General features: G+C 39.1%; 1 protein-coding gene across 6 annotated transcripts in view; it reads left to right on the top strand.

Annotated features, from left to right (window-relative positions):
* PPP3CB (protein phosphatase 3 catalytic subunit beta) overlaps positions 1-14,375 on the top strand; it is an 86,356-nt gene that overhangs the window by 56,159 nt on the left and 15,822 nt on the right. For 4 of the 6 annotated variants that reach the window (XM_014601398.3, XM_059729720.1, XM_006263966.4 and 1 more), the window contains 6 exons: positions 1,167-1,306; positions 1,404-1,481; positions 1,581-1,675; positions 4,458-4,583; positions 6,383-6,460; positions 14,199-14,283. In XM_014601398.3, the coding sequence (XP_014456884.1) occupies positions 1,167-1,306; positions 1,404-1,481; positions 1,581-1,675; positions 4,458-4,583; positions 6,383-6,460; positions 14,199-14,283 (602 nt within the window). The remainder of the gene's footprint in view (positions 1-1,166; positions 1,307-1,403; positions 1,482-1,580; positions 1,676-4,457; positions 4,584-6,382; positions 6,461-14,198; positions 14,284-14,375) is intronic. The other 2 variants (XM_019497097.2, XM_019497100.2) reach the window with 1 other exon arrangement.

Genomic DNA, 14,375 nt, shown 5'->3' with positions numbered 1-14,375 from the left:
GATGAAGGCACCCTGTGAATAAACTGGAGTTATTATAAAGCTTATCTGTTCTTTATTTTGCAACTTGCATATCTGATATCAATTAGGGAAATTCTGAAGTGTGATCTCAAGTATAACATACAGAAGAGAAGACTATGGGGGGGATTTGATAAATCTTCAAATACCTGAAGGGAGAATATAAAGAGGTTGGAGATAGCTTTTTATCTGTGGCTGTAGGAGACCAGGGCTAGGAGCAGTGGCCTTAATTTAAGCAGAGAAAATTTAGGTTGGATATTAGTAAGAACTTTCTGACTATGTGGGTGGTCAATCATTGGGACAGGTCACCTAGAGAAGTTGTGGAATTTCCATCTGTGGAAATTTTCAAGACCAGGTTAGACAGATGTGTGACTTGGATGGTTTAGTTTAGGGGGGGGGCTGGACTAAATGACCTCATGCATTTTCTTCCAGCCCTACTTTCCTATGATCAGGATACTTTCCTTTTGCATAGCAAATGCTCTATTTTGTTTTTCTTTATGTGGTCACTGGAAAGGTAACAAGCCACTGAAACAAGTTTCCAAATGGATCAGAACAGGCATTTCTTAAAAAAAAAAGATAAAATTCCTCCAGAAGTGCTCAGGGCCTCCCCCCCACTCCCTCCAAGGTCCATGGCAGTGTTGTGGCACAGCAATAAAACTATGTATGAAAGAAAAAGTCTGTGAAGACTCAAGCTATCCATCTCTTCACTACTTTATAAACAATATATTGTAGAGATGTTCATTTCTTTGGATGTGATATTGGATTGTCTGACTCTGCTGCCTGCTATGGTTTTATATCATTTTTTATCCATTCTGTTTTCTATGTTGTTATTAATTCCCACTATTGTTTTCAGTCTGATTTATATGGTGCAACTGAGAAAAGACAATTTGGGTCCATCTGTATAAATTTACTTTCTCATAACACACACACACCATTCTGGAAGATCCCTCTCTTCTGGATATGGCTAGTAATTCTCATGGTTTTAATGGCTGTGTGCTCAAGTCTTCACCTGAGTGTTTGGATTCTTTCTGTTTTACATAATAGGGAAAAAGATGTGACGGGGATTAAGTATGTAATTATACAGATAAAGAGCAAAACTGACCTATTCAGTATTAAAATCAGATTTGTGGTGTTTGTTTTTTTTTAAACAGCTAGATAGATTTAAAGAGCCTCCTGCGTTTGGACCAATGTGTGACTTACTGTGGTCAGATCCCTCAGAAGATTTTGGAAATGAAAACTCACAGGAGCACTTCAGTCACAATACAGTCAGAGGATGTTCCTATTTTTATAGGTAAAAAGTAATTTAGGATTTAATTGATATTTTAGTATTAAGAATTATATATCTTTAGAAAAGGTTGATTTTACTCATAGCTGTTTTTATTTCACAGCTACCCAGCAGTTTGCGAATTTTTGCAAAATAATAACTTGTTGTCAATTATTAGAGCACATGAAGCACAAGATGCAGGGTAAGTTATTTTGTATCCTTCCAGAAATTACTCAACAATGCAAAATACAAAATCATCACTTATTCTTTATGATGCAAATTAAGTTATTTGGTTTTACAGCTATAGAATGTACAGAAAAAGTCAAACAACAGGGTTCCCATCATTAATAACAATTTTTTCGGCACCTAATTACTTGGATGTCTACAATAATAAAGGTAAGAATTTATTCCTAAGAAAATTATATTACATTAAATCTTTCCTAAAATAGTCTGGTGACAGAAGCACTATCCAAATATCAGTGCTGTTCTCTAAAAAAACAAACCAAAAAACCCTTGAGTCAAACTTACACAGTATGCAAAATGCACATGGCATAAATGCATGGACATGTAAAAATAACTGTACAGGATGGCCTTTGTGCTGAAATCAACCAATGATAAAACAAAGTATACTTTTCCCTTTTTAGAAGTTAATATTTATAGAAGCACCAACCAAATGCTTTGCAGACAGGAAAGGATGTTCTGTGCTTACAGAGTTGCTCAAAGTCTAAAGAAAAGCAGCAAAGTAGAGAGGGGTGGAAGGTGGGATAACAGTAGTCAATTTATATATGGTTTAGCTGAATTCATGGTATGAAGCTTGACAGAAGTGAAACGTTAAATGTCGACTTGGCAGGGGCCATGAAATGAGCTCAGGAATTTGCACTGTGCTTAGGGGTTCATGGGTAAGAAGACATGGAAATAATTGTGTGGTAAGCAAAAATGGGAAGGCAAACCAGGAATATTGGAATGGAGGGCTGGCCTCCATTCCAATGGAGGCAGCCTAAGCCTGGAATAGGCAGGGTAGAAGAGGGCAGCACAACAGTGTATAGAGCTTTGAACATGACGACTAAAAGCTTAAATTTCATTATAAATGGTGAGCTGGTAGAACAAAGCAAAGGGAGGGAGTGATGGGATTCAGTTGATAGACATGGCAGATACTGCATTTTGCACAATTGAGGAGGGACAGGGGTGTTTTTGAAGCCAAAGAGGGAATGCTACATTAAAATTAAATATATTAAGAGCATAAGTGAGACTTGGACATAGGTATAGGTAGACATATTTTAGAAATATGGAGGTGGAAAAGGTATTAGATTTTGGATACAGTTTGGTTGTGTTGAGCAAGAGTGAGGAAGGAAATAAAAAATAAGCACAAGAGTGTGGACCAATGTAGTGAGAGAGATGGCACTGCTGTCAGCAGCAAAAGGGAATGGTAAGGAGTTTGGTTTTGTTCTTGTTCAGTTTTACATACAAGAGGTAATTTCAGAGAGAGAGAGACGCTGAGGTGTGGAAGAAAAGTTAATGGTGGAGATGTTACATGTTATCAGTTTGGGATGGTAGTTGAATTATGAAAACAGGATTAGATCATCCAGAAACAGAGAGAGAGAAAAAAAAAAAAAAAGACCAAGGAAATTAATTTAAAAAAATTTGTGCCTTGTAAAGAGTCCCCTGAATCAGTGGGAGTCCAGTAAATCTGTCAAGCATATTAACAGTCCTATTGAAATTCAGACTTCTGTGCCAAGATAGTGAAGATCAGTTTTGCTCCCCCTTTTCCACTTTGTGGGGCTGTCATAATAGGTTATAGGAACAAATGCTGTCTTAATGCATTATTACAAAGTCCTGCACTGAGGGCAGAACAATCCCATGGGCTGGGGACCAGCTGGTTAAGCAGCAGCTCTGCAGAAAAAGACCTAGGGATTACAATGGACAGTAAGCTGAACATGAACATAAACCAACAGCATGCCCTTGTTGCAAAGAAGGCTAACAGCATATTGGGTTGCATTAGTAGGAGTGTTGCCATAGATCAAGGGAAGTGATTATTCCCCTCTATTCAGCAGTAGTAAGGCCACATTTGGAGTACTGTGTCCAGTTTTGGGCCCCCCGCTACAGAAAGGATGTGGAGAAATTGGGGAGAGTCCAGTGGAGGGCAGCATAAATGTAGGCAGGCTGGGGCACATGACTTGTGAGGAGGGGCAGAAGGAACTGCACTTATTTAGTCTGGAGAAGAGATGACTGAGGAGGGATTTAATAGAAACCTTCAATTACCTGAGGTTCCAAAGAGGAACTAGACTGTTCTCAGGGTGGTATATGACAGAACAAAGAGCAATGATCTCGAGTTGCAGCAAGGGAAATTTAGGTCAAATATTAGTAAAAACTTTCTTACAAGGAGGGTAGTAATGCTCTGAAGTAAGTTACCCAGAGAGGTTGTGAAATGTTCATCCCTGTTTATATAACCCAAGTAGACAAAGCCTTGGCTGGGATGATCTAGATGGAGATGGCCTTGCTTTGATTATGGGGTTGGACTAGATGACCTCCTGAGGTTCCTTCCAACCCTAATTTTGTGTGATTCTCCACCTTTCAATGAATCCAAAAGCTACTCTCAAGTCAATGCAAGCCATCCTCACTCCACCCTTGCAAAAATAACTACAGGAAAGCTCTACCAGAAAGCTGTCTTTTTGCCTTCTCCATGTGGCTTCTCCATCCTAGTTTTCAGATTTCCTTGAGTTTGTTCCTTTGCCATTTGGAGTGGAAGACTTCCCAGTGGCTTTATAAGAAAGTTGATTTATAGAGAGGATATAAATAATGCCTGAATCTGATTGTTATTTTGACTTGGAGGTTTCTTATCATGCCTGAAATAGCATTTTTCATTAGTTTTCTTACATATGTCTTTTATTAATACAGAATTGTACTGACACTAAAATTAATTTTTTTTTTAAGTACATCGCTTAAACTGCAACATTTGTAGTAATGACAGTTAGTTTCTCATTGTCCAAAGCTCTCTGGTAGAATCCTCTCTGTTACTATCCCATGGTAGTCATGAATAAAAAAAGTAAGGAGTGCCTCTTGGGTTTATATTTATCTGAGTTGTAAAACAGCTGTAAGTAGGGTTAAATGGTGGCTCTGTAACTATTGTGCTTATTGTGAAAGATAAACATTTGTACCTGAATTTCTGAATGTTTTACAGCTGCTGTATTAAAATATGAAAATAATGTGATGAATATTCGCCAGTTCAATTGTTCTCCACATCCTTACTGGTTACCAAATTTTATGGATGTATTCACGTGGTCATTGCCATTTGTTGGAGAGAAAGGTAGGTAATTGTTACACAACTTAAGTAGAAGTCTTTGTATTCCGTTCTTGTTGCTGTTGCAAGTTAATATTTACTGAAGAGGAGGATATTTTTTCAGAGGTGCCTACTCTTTTGTTTTTGAATTAGGGGGAAGAGATATGAACACTTGCTCAAAGAAATGTTATTTGCATGTTCCATTATAAATCCTCATCTAAATGTGCTATAGTATATATTGGTGAGAGATCATGAAATAGGATGCAACTTCACCCATAGTGATTGGTACTTCTTCCATCACCCTTTTGGCTGAGGTAGCTGTAATTTTGCATGATGAAGCAGTCAAAATTTAAGTTCTTTACAAGACATATTATTGCATAGTGTCAATAATTCATTGTTTTAGTACAAGAAAAAGTTTGGAAAACAAATCAAGCACAGCTTAACTAGTTAGTTGATTAAACCTATAGAGACCATAACCAATCAGCCACAGAAAATATATTAGACCAATCCTTAGTCTCATGCTATACTGCATTGGTTCAAATAGAGCAAGCTTTAGCATATGACTTAACACAGTCCTTTTTATGGCTAGCTTATTTATAACTTACGATCCTATAGAATTACTCATATGCATGTTTGTCTTGAGAGAAGTATTGATTTATATGCATGACCATGGATCATGCATATAAATCATTCTTAGCAGTAATTCTTTAAAAGTGCAAGATACAAACAATGAATAGATTTCAATGTAGAGGGAAAAGATCCTTATTGTACAATTAAGCTTATGACTTTAGATTGTCACCAAAGTTTAGCTACACGTTTGACATGTATATGTCATATAACAAGTTTAGTTAATAATTCTAATATTATAAAAGCCTATGTCTGTAACACTTTAGTTGCACTCTGATTAGCTGACAGAAACAGCCAATCAGAGTGCTCCAAGCATGGGGGAGCACTGCCATGATTCCAAAGCCACCAGCAGCACCGGTCTTGGCTCCTTCCCCCCCACCCATTCCCTGCAAGAGGCAGAACAGCAGCAGCATGGGACATTAGGTGGCAGCACTCCATCCTCGCCCCCCGCTCCGCCATCATTCTTGAGAGGCTGTTGGCCAGTAATACTATAAAAGCCACATCCTAATACGTGTTCAAGCCAGAATAGATGCCCAAAACTAACAGATGCTAGCAGTTGAGGTTTGTGGACAATTTCAAGAAACTGTTTCCATTTTGCATAATGTTTTATTACAGATTTTTCTAATTTTATACAGTGTCAGTATTACATTATTAGAATTCTTAAATACTGTCTAGATCTGATGGATGTTCGTTTAACATCTAAAATCAAGTGGGGCTCCCTAGAGTCTGTCCTAGGTCTGGTATTGTTCACATGTTCATAAATCATTTGGATGATGGAATTGAGTACATGCTTAGCAAATCTTCAGACAACACCAAATTGGGTGAAGTTGCAGAAACTACAGGGTAGAGCTAGGATCTACAATGACCTGGATACACTGGAGAAACAGTTTGCATTAACCAGAAGAAATTCAAGAAGGATAAGTGAAAAGTCCTGTACTTGAGATGGAATAATCACATGAAAAATACAGACTGGGGAGTGCTAGACTGCAATACTGCAGAGAAGGACATGTGGGTTCCTTGACTACTATTAGCATTGAAAACTATGTTTGTCCAGAAGATCAGATTACTGAGCAACTCGAGTATTTCCTAGGACAATAAATTTGTTAACTGTAGATGCAGATGCTTTGTTTCACTTCGCATTCCTGAAAATATTTAGATATGTACAACCAGTTAATTCATTATTATTCTTTTCAATACAGTAACAGAAATGTTGGTGAATGTTCTGAGCATTTGCTCTGATGATGAATTAATGACAGAAGGAGAAGATCAATTTGACGGTAGGGTTACTTTTATATCTATAAACTATTATACTTTCATGGAAACTTGTGGAACAGTAGTTTAGTGGTTGAGATTTGGCTAGTGATATCTATATGATAGGAAAAATGTATTGTCTTCAGGTTTTGTTCCTTTTTCTTTAGATTTAGGTTTGTGTATGTAAAAAGTGCGCACATGTGTACATGCATGCACATACCTTCCTTTTTTTTTCTTTTGTAAGCTATTAGCAAGCAATAATGATATTTATTTTGTAAACATCAACACGTGATTACAGATCAAAGATGAAACATTTATATGTAAAGTTTTCAAAGTCTTAGGACTTTAAAAGTTAATAAAAATAAAAAGTTAATATGTTTCCACCACTGAAAATGTTATTTGCTTGACACACAAGGTTAATAGACATTTAGCTAGAATAATGTATTGATAATTTATTTATAGCATTCTCATAACTCCATCTTTTTAATACAACATTTATTTTTATCCTTCTAAAACTGATACATTTCTGTCAAACAGATGTAAATATATTTTATATGGCAAAGACTTGTTGCTCTCTATGAAACTTTCTCACGTATATGTTAATTTTGCTTCTTGAATTTAAAGCAGAAAGCTTTGAAAGAGAGGTTATTGTGTATATGCTGTATATATTCGCGTGTGTGTATATGTATGTGTGTGTGTGTATGAACTATACAACATATAGCCTTACCAATTGCAAAAATCTTCAGTATGTAGAGTCTGATGTCCTCAACTGTAGCAGTGCACTGAATCCTTAAGAGTTTTTTTTGCAGTAGTAAGATGCCATGACTTACAGTATAATACCATCATTATTTTACATTATTTACTGTTTAACAAAATCTTTTAATACAATTCTCAAGATTTATTTCATCCAAAGAATGGAATTGATTTGACTTGAGGGTTTGGGTTTTTTAAGAACACACTTTGATAAGCAAAAAGTAATACTAAAGAAAAAGCACCCCTATTTGCAGTTTCCATATTTGAGTGCAAGCATTTCATATTGAATTAGTATTTAATTACTATTAAAATAGTGTAAAAGAAACCATATTGTTACAAAAAAGCTATGCATTTTAATTTTGAAGGGCTTGACTATCCATAAAGCCACCTGAACTTTCCTGTAACAAGAAAAAGAAAAATGTTGCCTTTCAGCTTGATCTTGCAAGTACTTAAGTGTGTACTGCAAGAGGCAAAGATTTCTGTGGGTGATATATTATGAAACCACCTGCATGGTTGGGACAGACTTAGACAAGCTATCAAATGCAATGCATTTTTCTTCATAATTGTTCTGGGCTCTATCTGAAGAAAGACTCGTACGTGGCAACAAAAAAGGTACAGACTAGACAGAGTACTAATATTGCGAAATATGACTTTGTAGAATCTAGTAGTGTGAATACTAATATAGAACATATTTATGTTCTGGTGTATATTTTTTTGTTTTGCTTGTTGCATTCTCAAACTTGTCCAAGTCTATCCAAACCATGCTGTTGTTCCAATAAAAGATATTGCTCACACAAATCCTTGCCCCTCACATAGTTCCTGGATCATCATGGCTACAACATCACTTCAACGCTACTTAAGCTTATATTGTTTTTAAATAATATTATTGTGTTTGAAGTGGTTTGTCACATGCATAAGTATTTGTGAGATCAAGGGGTTATATATGAGATTAAAATTACGTACAGTGAGATGACAGGCTTTTTTTGGCTGTCCAGCATAACCTCTACCATCAGTTTATTGTATATGCTCCCTTGCTAGTACAGCACTTGAACTTTTTTTAATTCTTTTTTTTAATACTTATTTCCCCATCTCCTTCAACAGTTTCTTTGCTTGATGCCTATCTCTTAATTCCACCTATATACTGTCTACACATAATCTTCCCTACATAAATGGATTATCCAAAGACTTGCCTAATTTTCCATGCTATCAAAGTTGTAAAATGATCTGCGTTTTTTTTAGTCAACAAATGCATTTGTTAAGTGTGGCAGTTTTCCATTTACTTCACTTTTCTTTTCCATTCATCCTTTATTACCACTGCCAAGTTAAATCTGTCTCGCTCACCTTTTCTCCATCATTCACTTCCTTTTTTCTGGACTCTCCATCTGAAGAACGACTCATACATGGCAATAAAAAAGGTACAGACCAGACAGAGTATTAATGTTTTGAAATATGACTTCATAGAATCTCATAGTATGAATATGAGTACAAAACATGTTTATTTTCTTCTATACATTTTTGTTTGGTTTTATTGCCATTTAAAAAAAAATGTATAAGAATGGTATCTTGTGTCATCAGAAGTCATATTCCAAGACATCTGTCTTTCTGTGCATGAAAAATGTTCTCCTTTCTTCCATTCCTCTTTTTATAGAATTTCATTCTTTTACGTATTCTAATATTTTTATCTTTGGACCTGCATGTATAGGGAGCGTTCAGTTTTCTGTCTTGCCCTATATAACAACTTTTACTGTGAGCGTTTTTACTTTAAATTATGCATGAAATGTATTTATCGAGTGTTCCAAAATCCTGTTTGTTTAGTACTTTTTAATTTCTTCTGGCTAATCAGATGACAGTTGTAATAAATGTATTGTGCAGTTTTTACAAATATGGTATTATAGAAATTTAAAATTGACCGTTAACTATAGTGGCTACAACATGCTTTCCAGAAACCTCTTACTGCAGATACTTATATTCAGAGGCGTTCTTCTAATTGTGTGATTATTTGCTTAGCAAAATATTTTATCTGTACAAGTTCTGTTCATAGAAGAAAATGTTTTATTGTGATTCTTTTAATGATTCAATGAGTCTTTTGAAGAATACCTATAGAATCATAGAAAATATTGCTTAATGTTTCAGACTGATAATTTCTTACACAGGCATTAGGAGCAAGGAGTAAGAGTCTGCACTGTTCCTCTTACAAAAACAGAATGTAGACAGCAGATTGTAGATCCAGGAAATGGGAAGGGGGCTGTTCAGTCCCCCTACTTTGCTATGCCATACATGTGCAGTGAGCTCTGAGTTTACTGTATGGTTGGCATGAGTTCCTGCTGGCACTCTGCATGAACAGTGAGGTCTTAGCTCACCAGGTGATTGGGGCAGCGTCTGGATGGAGTCCCTACTTTTGCATGGCTCTGGAGCACAGGGGGTGAACGCTGCTGCTGTTTACCCTCTCCCTTCCTGCTAAATTCAGCATCAGGGGAAGGAAGCGGATGAGCAGTAGTGACGACACTAACCCTCTGGGCTCCAGAACTGCAAAAGCAGGGGAGCCCAGAGGGTTCCCACTGAGCACCACTGCAGCACATCCAGAGGGGTGAAGAGTGTAGCTGTGCTGCCACACCCTCTTTGGATCTGCCCCTTTAGACAGCCCTAAAGGTATGGCAGCTTCCCACTATGGGTTATAGCACGCCCTGTAATCTCTTCGCTACTGTGTATTGCAGCTGTCCCCACAGCCTACTTCCTATTTCAGGGCTTTTTAGGGGAATGGAGGTGTCTGAATTTGAGTAATCTCCCCTAGTCAGAGTTGCCATTCCCAGCCCTTTTATCAACTGTAAAAGAGCAACTTGGCAGGAGTGGAGCCCTCACCCCAGATCTCCATTGAATTTACTTTTTTCATGTCTATAATGTTTAAAAAAAGGTCTTTTAAAAACTCAAAATTATTCCATTTGCTGAGCTGAGGGTGAGTTTAGAAGTGACCTTAGCTTAGAATCAGAATCAAACGACCAGAAGGGACCTGTAAGATCATCAAGTCTGGTCCCTTGCCGTGGGCAGGAAGTAATTGGTCTCAAACAAGCTCAACAAAATACTTGTCCAGCCTCCTCTTGAACATTTCTAAGGATGGCGGTTGCACCACCTCTGCTGGGAGTGTGTTCCAGATTCTAGTTACCCTTACAGTAAAGAAGTTTTTCCTTATGTCCAGCCTAAATTTTTTCTCAGTTAACTTGCCCATTGGTCCTTGTCCTCCCAAGGGGTGCCATTCTGAAGAGTTGCTCACCTAGATCTTGATGTTCACCTCTGACATACTTGTAGATTCATAGATTTATAGATGTTAGGGTCGAAAGGGACCTCAGTAGGTCATCGAGTACAACCCCCTGCCCTGGGCAGGAAAGAGCACTGGGGTCAGACAACCCCAGCTAGGTGTGCTTGTCCAGAGTCCTTTTGAAGACCCCCAAGGTAGGGGAAAGCACCACCTCCCTTGGAAGCCTATTCCAGATTCTGTCAACCCTTACTGTGAAGAAGTTCTTTCTAATGTCCAACCTAAATCTGCTCTCTGTCAATTTGTGGTCATTGTTCCTAGTTACTCCAGGGGGTGTCCTAGAATATAGAGCATCTCTTATTCCCTGCTGCCCTCCCTTGATTAATTTATAGTCAGGCACAAGATCACCTCTTAGCCTTCTCTTCTGAAGGCTGAAGAGATCTAGGTCCTTCAGTCTCTTCCCATAGGGCCTTGCCTGCAGGCCTCTGACCATACAAGTGGCCCTTCTCTGGACCTTCTCAAGATTCTCCGCATCATATCCAAAACTGGGTGGCTATCAAGCCACCTCTCAGTCTTCTCTTACTCACACTGAACAGGCCCAGTTCCCAGAGTCTCTCCTCATGGGTCTTATCCTCCAGGCCCGTGATCATACGGGTGGCCCTTCTTTGTACCCTTTTGAGCTTATACACATCCTTCCTGGAGTGTGGTGCCCAGAACTGGACACAGTACTCCAGCTGTGGCCTCACCCAACGCCAAATAGAGGGGGAGGAGCACCTCTGGATCTATTGGCAACACATCTTCTGATGCACGCCAGCATTCTGTTTGCCCTGCTGGCAACTTCATTGCAGTGTTGTCTCATATTCATCTTCTGGCAGACTGTCACCTCCAGGTCCCTTTCAGATGCAGTGCCAGCCAGTGGACCACCACCCATTCTATAATTATGGTGAAGGTTCTTCCTACCCAGATGAAGGACCCAGCACTTACCCCTATTGAGCCTCATCTGATTGCATTCAGCCCATAGGACTAGTCTGTCAAGGTCATCCTGGATCCTTACCTTATCCTTTGACGTGCCCACATTTCCCCACAGCTTGGTGTCATCTGCAAACTTAATCATTGCACTTTCCACCCCCCTTATCCAAGTTACTGATAAAGATGCTAAAGAGCATGGGTCCAAGCACCGATCCCTGGGTGACACCACTGGAGAAGGTCCTCCAGGATGAGGCCATCCCCTCGATTACAGCTCTCTGGGATTGGCCTCTGAGCCAGTTGCCAGCCCACCTCACTGTAGACTGGTTTAGGCCAGTACCATCCAGTTTGATTGAGAGATTCTCATGGGAAACAGAATCAGAGCTTTTACTGAAGTCTAGGTAAACTATGTTTACCTCATGTCCGTTGTCCAGCTGGTTAGTTACCTGGTCATAAAAGGACACCAGGTTTGTCAGGCATGACCTTTCCTTGTCAGAGCTGTGCTGGTTGCCTCTTAATACCCCACCAGTTACGAGCTTGCGAGTGATGGCCTCCTTAACAATTTTTTCAAAGATTTTTCCCAGGACTGAAGTCGGACTGACTGGTTTGTAGTTTGCAGGGTCATCCCTTTTCCATTTCTTAAAGATCAGTACCACGTTAGCCCCCTTCCAGTTGTTCAGGACCACTCCTGAGTTCCACGACTCTTTGAACAGCTATTTCACAGGCCCTGCTATGAGCTCAGCCACTTCTTTCAGGACTCTTGGATGCAGGTCATCTGGCCCAGCAGACTTGAAAACATCCATATGTTTTTAGAGTACCCTCACCTGTTCAGGACTGATTTCATGTTGTCTTCCCCATGTGTTTACTAAAGTATGCCTTCATGAAGTCTAGGGCTTCTGATCTACTGACTGTGAAACTGAATTGACAGTGAACCTAATCAGATCATGATCACTGTTGCCCAGAGTACCTCCAATCTTCAGGTCATCTACCATATTCTCCCCTTTGGTCAGCACTAAGTGGCTTTACCCTTAGTTGGCCTTTCCACAGCCTGTGTCAAGAACAGGTCGTCGATAGCTGCCAAGAAGTTGGTTGACCTGCTGGAGCTCGCTGAATGATCTTCCCAACAGATGTCAGGGTAGTTGAAGTCACCCATGACAAACAAGTCTTTAGTGCTGGCTGCCTCAATTCCCTGGAGAATGCCTGATCACTCTCCTCTTCTTGATAAGGAGGTCTATAGTAGACTCCCACCATCAGGTCTCCCTCTTCTGAGTCCCCTTGTATCTTAACCCAGAGGGTCTCAAGGGACCTCTCCCTGCAGTCACACATGACCTACAAGTACTACTCTTTCACATAGAGGGCCACACCTCCTCCCTTCTTCCCAGCCTTATCCTTCCTATAGAGCCTATTCATTCTATATTCACTGCCCAATCATATGTATTGTCCCACCAGGTCTCCATCGACCCAATGAAGTCAATCAAATTTCTCATCTACCAGAAGGAGTGCTAGTTCGTCTTGGTTATTGCCCATGCTTCTGGCATTCCCATAAAGACGCCTGAGTTCACCTGAATCGCCTTAGGTTTTCTGTCCCTCTGCAAGTATCTCAGGGCATTGGTACTCATCTGGATGTCCCCTATATGAATGCCCTCCCCTGGGTCATCTTGGCTGTCCCCTGGGTCATCTTGGTCAGAGGATTCATGTACAGGAGTGGAATCTTCCCTCTCTCCCCCAGACATGCCTAGTTTAAAGCCCTCCTCAGCAAGTTGATGATTTTCATAGAAAAGAGCTTCTTCCCTCTGCCAGTGAGGTGAATACCGTCTCTTGTATGTAGACCAGTGCCATTGAATCGCATGCCAAGGTCAAGGAATCCAAAACCAACATGACACCATCTACGAAGCCTTCGGAAGCTTTGATTACTGATTTGTCCCTAGCGATCTATTTTGTTTGGAGGATGACAAGGGAAAAATGAAAATAATTGAAGGCTTGCTTTCCTTACTACTCTGCCCTCAGAAAACCAGATCAAAATAAATATTGATAAAAAGAGAGATCCTATATAGTGGCAGATCAAAAAGAGAAACGTGTGGTGCTCTCTTCGCCATCCTTATGCCTTCTTGTTAATTATTGTTTCTGCGTCAGGTATTTCCTCTTAAAACAATCCCTTTCTCTGTTCTTCGGCAATTGTTATTTCTTCAGGTGATACACATTAAGTGTAGGGCATTTAGATCCTAAATTTGGAAGATAAAGAAACTAACATATGCTAGTTAGTTCTGCAGTTGTTTGCCACTGAATTTTTTTTTTTGTGGTTTTTTTTTTCCCTTTGTGTATATTGGAAAGTTTGCCTTGCTTTTGGATAACTAAGTCTGCCAAATAGTTAGTGCCAAATTCATGATCTTTGTAGATTGCATATTTCCATTGCTGCTATATTTTGCTAGGTAGGCCTGTCATTTGATTCAGGTGTCACTGAAGAATTTCATGAGAGAGATTTCATGAAAATAGAATGATAATCATGAAAACTACAAGATAGTGGTTTAAGTGATAATCGCTAGCTTTGGTAAATCATTTTGAAAATATTGAGGTTTTTCTTTTTATTTTGTGAACACGAAGGAAGAATGGTTTTACCAGCCTCTTGGTGAGCAAGGCTAACTTTGTAATCAGTGTATACTTTAAATGACTTAGGTGTTGGACTTCTCTCAAGCATTATTGAACTTACAAAGTTGTGTTCAATGCAGTACATTTGTATAACATTGTTCCCCCATAAATACACATGAGCTTGAGACTCTCTTTTATTCCATTGAAAGTAGGTACAGCTGCAGCACGAAAAGAAATAATCAGAAACAAAATCCGTGCAATTGGCAAGATGGCAAGAGTCTTCTCTGTTCTCAGGTAATGGTCTGTCTATTCACTTTCCCAGTAAATCTTGTTCACTTTTAATAGAAAAGAAAACTCTAACCCAAAACACTGGTTGTGAAACATTC

Source organism: Alligator mississippiensis, chromosome 6 (assembly GCF_030867095.1).
Source record: "Alligator mississippiensis isolate rAllMis1 chromosome 6, rAllMis1, whole genome shotgun sequence".
NCBI classification, from domain to species: Eukaryota; Metazoa; Chordata; order Crocodylia; family Alligatoridae; genus Alligator; species Alligator mississippiensis.
This window is presented reverse-complemented; position numbering and strand designations above follow the sequence as displayed.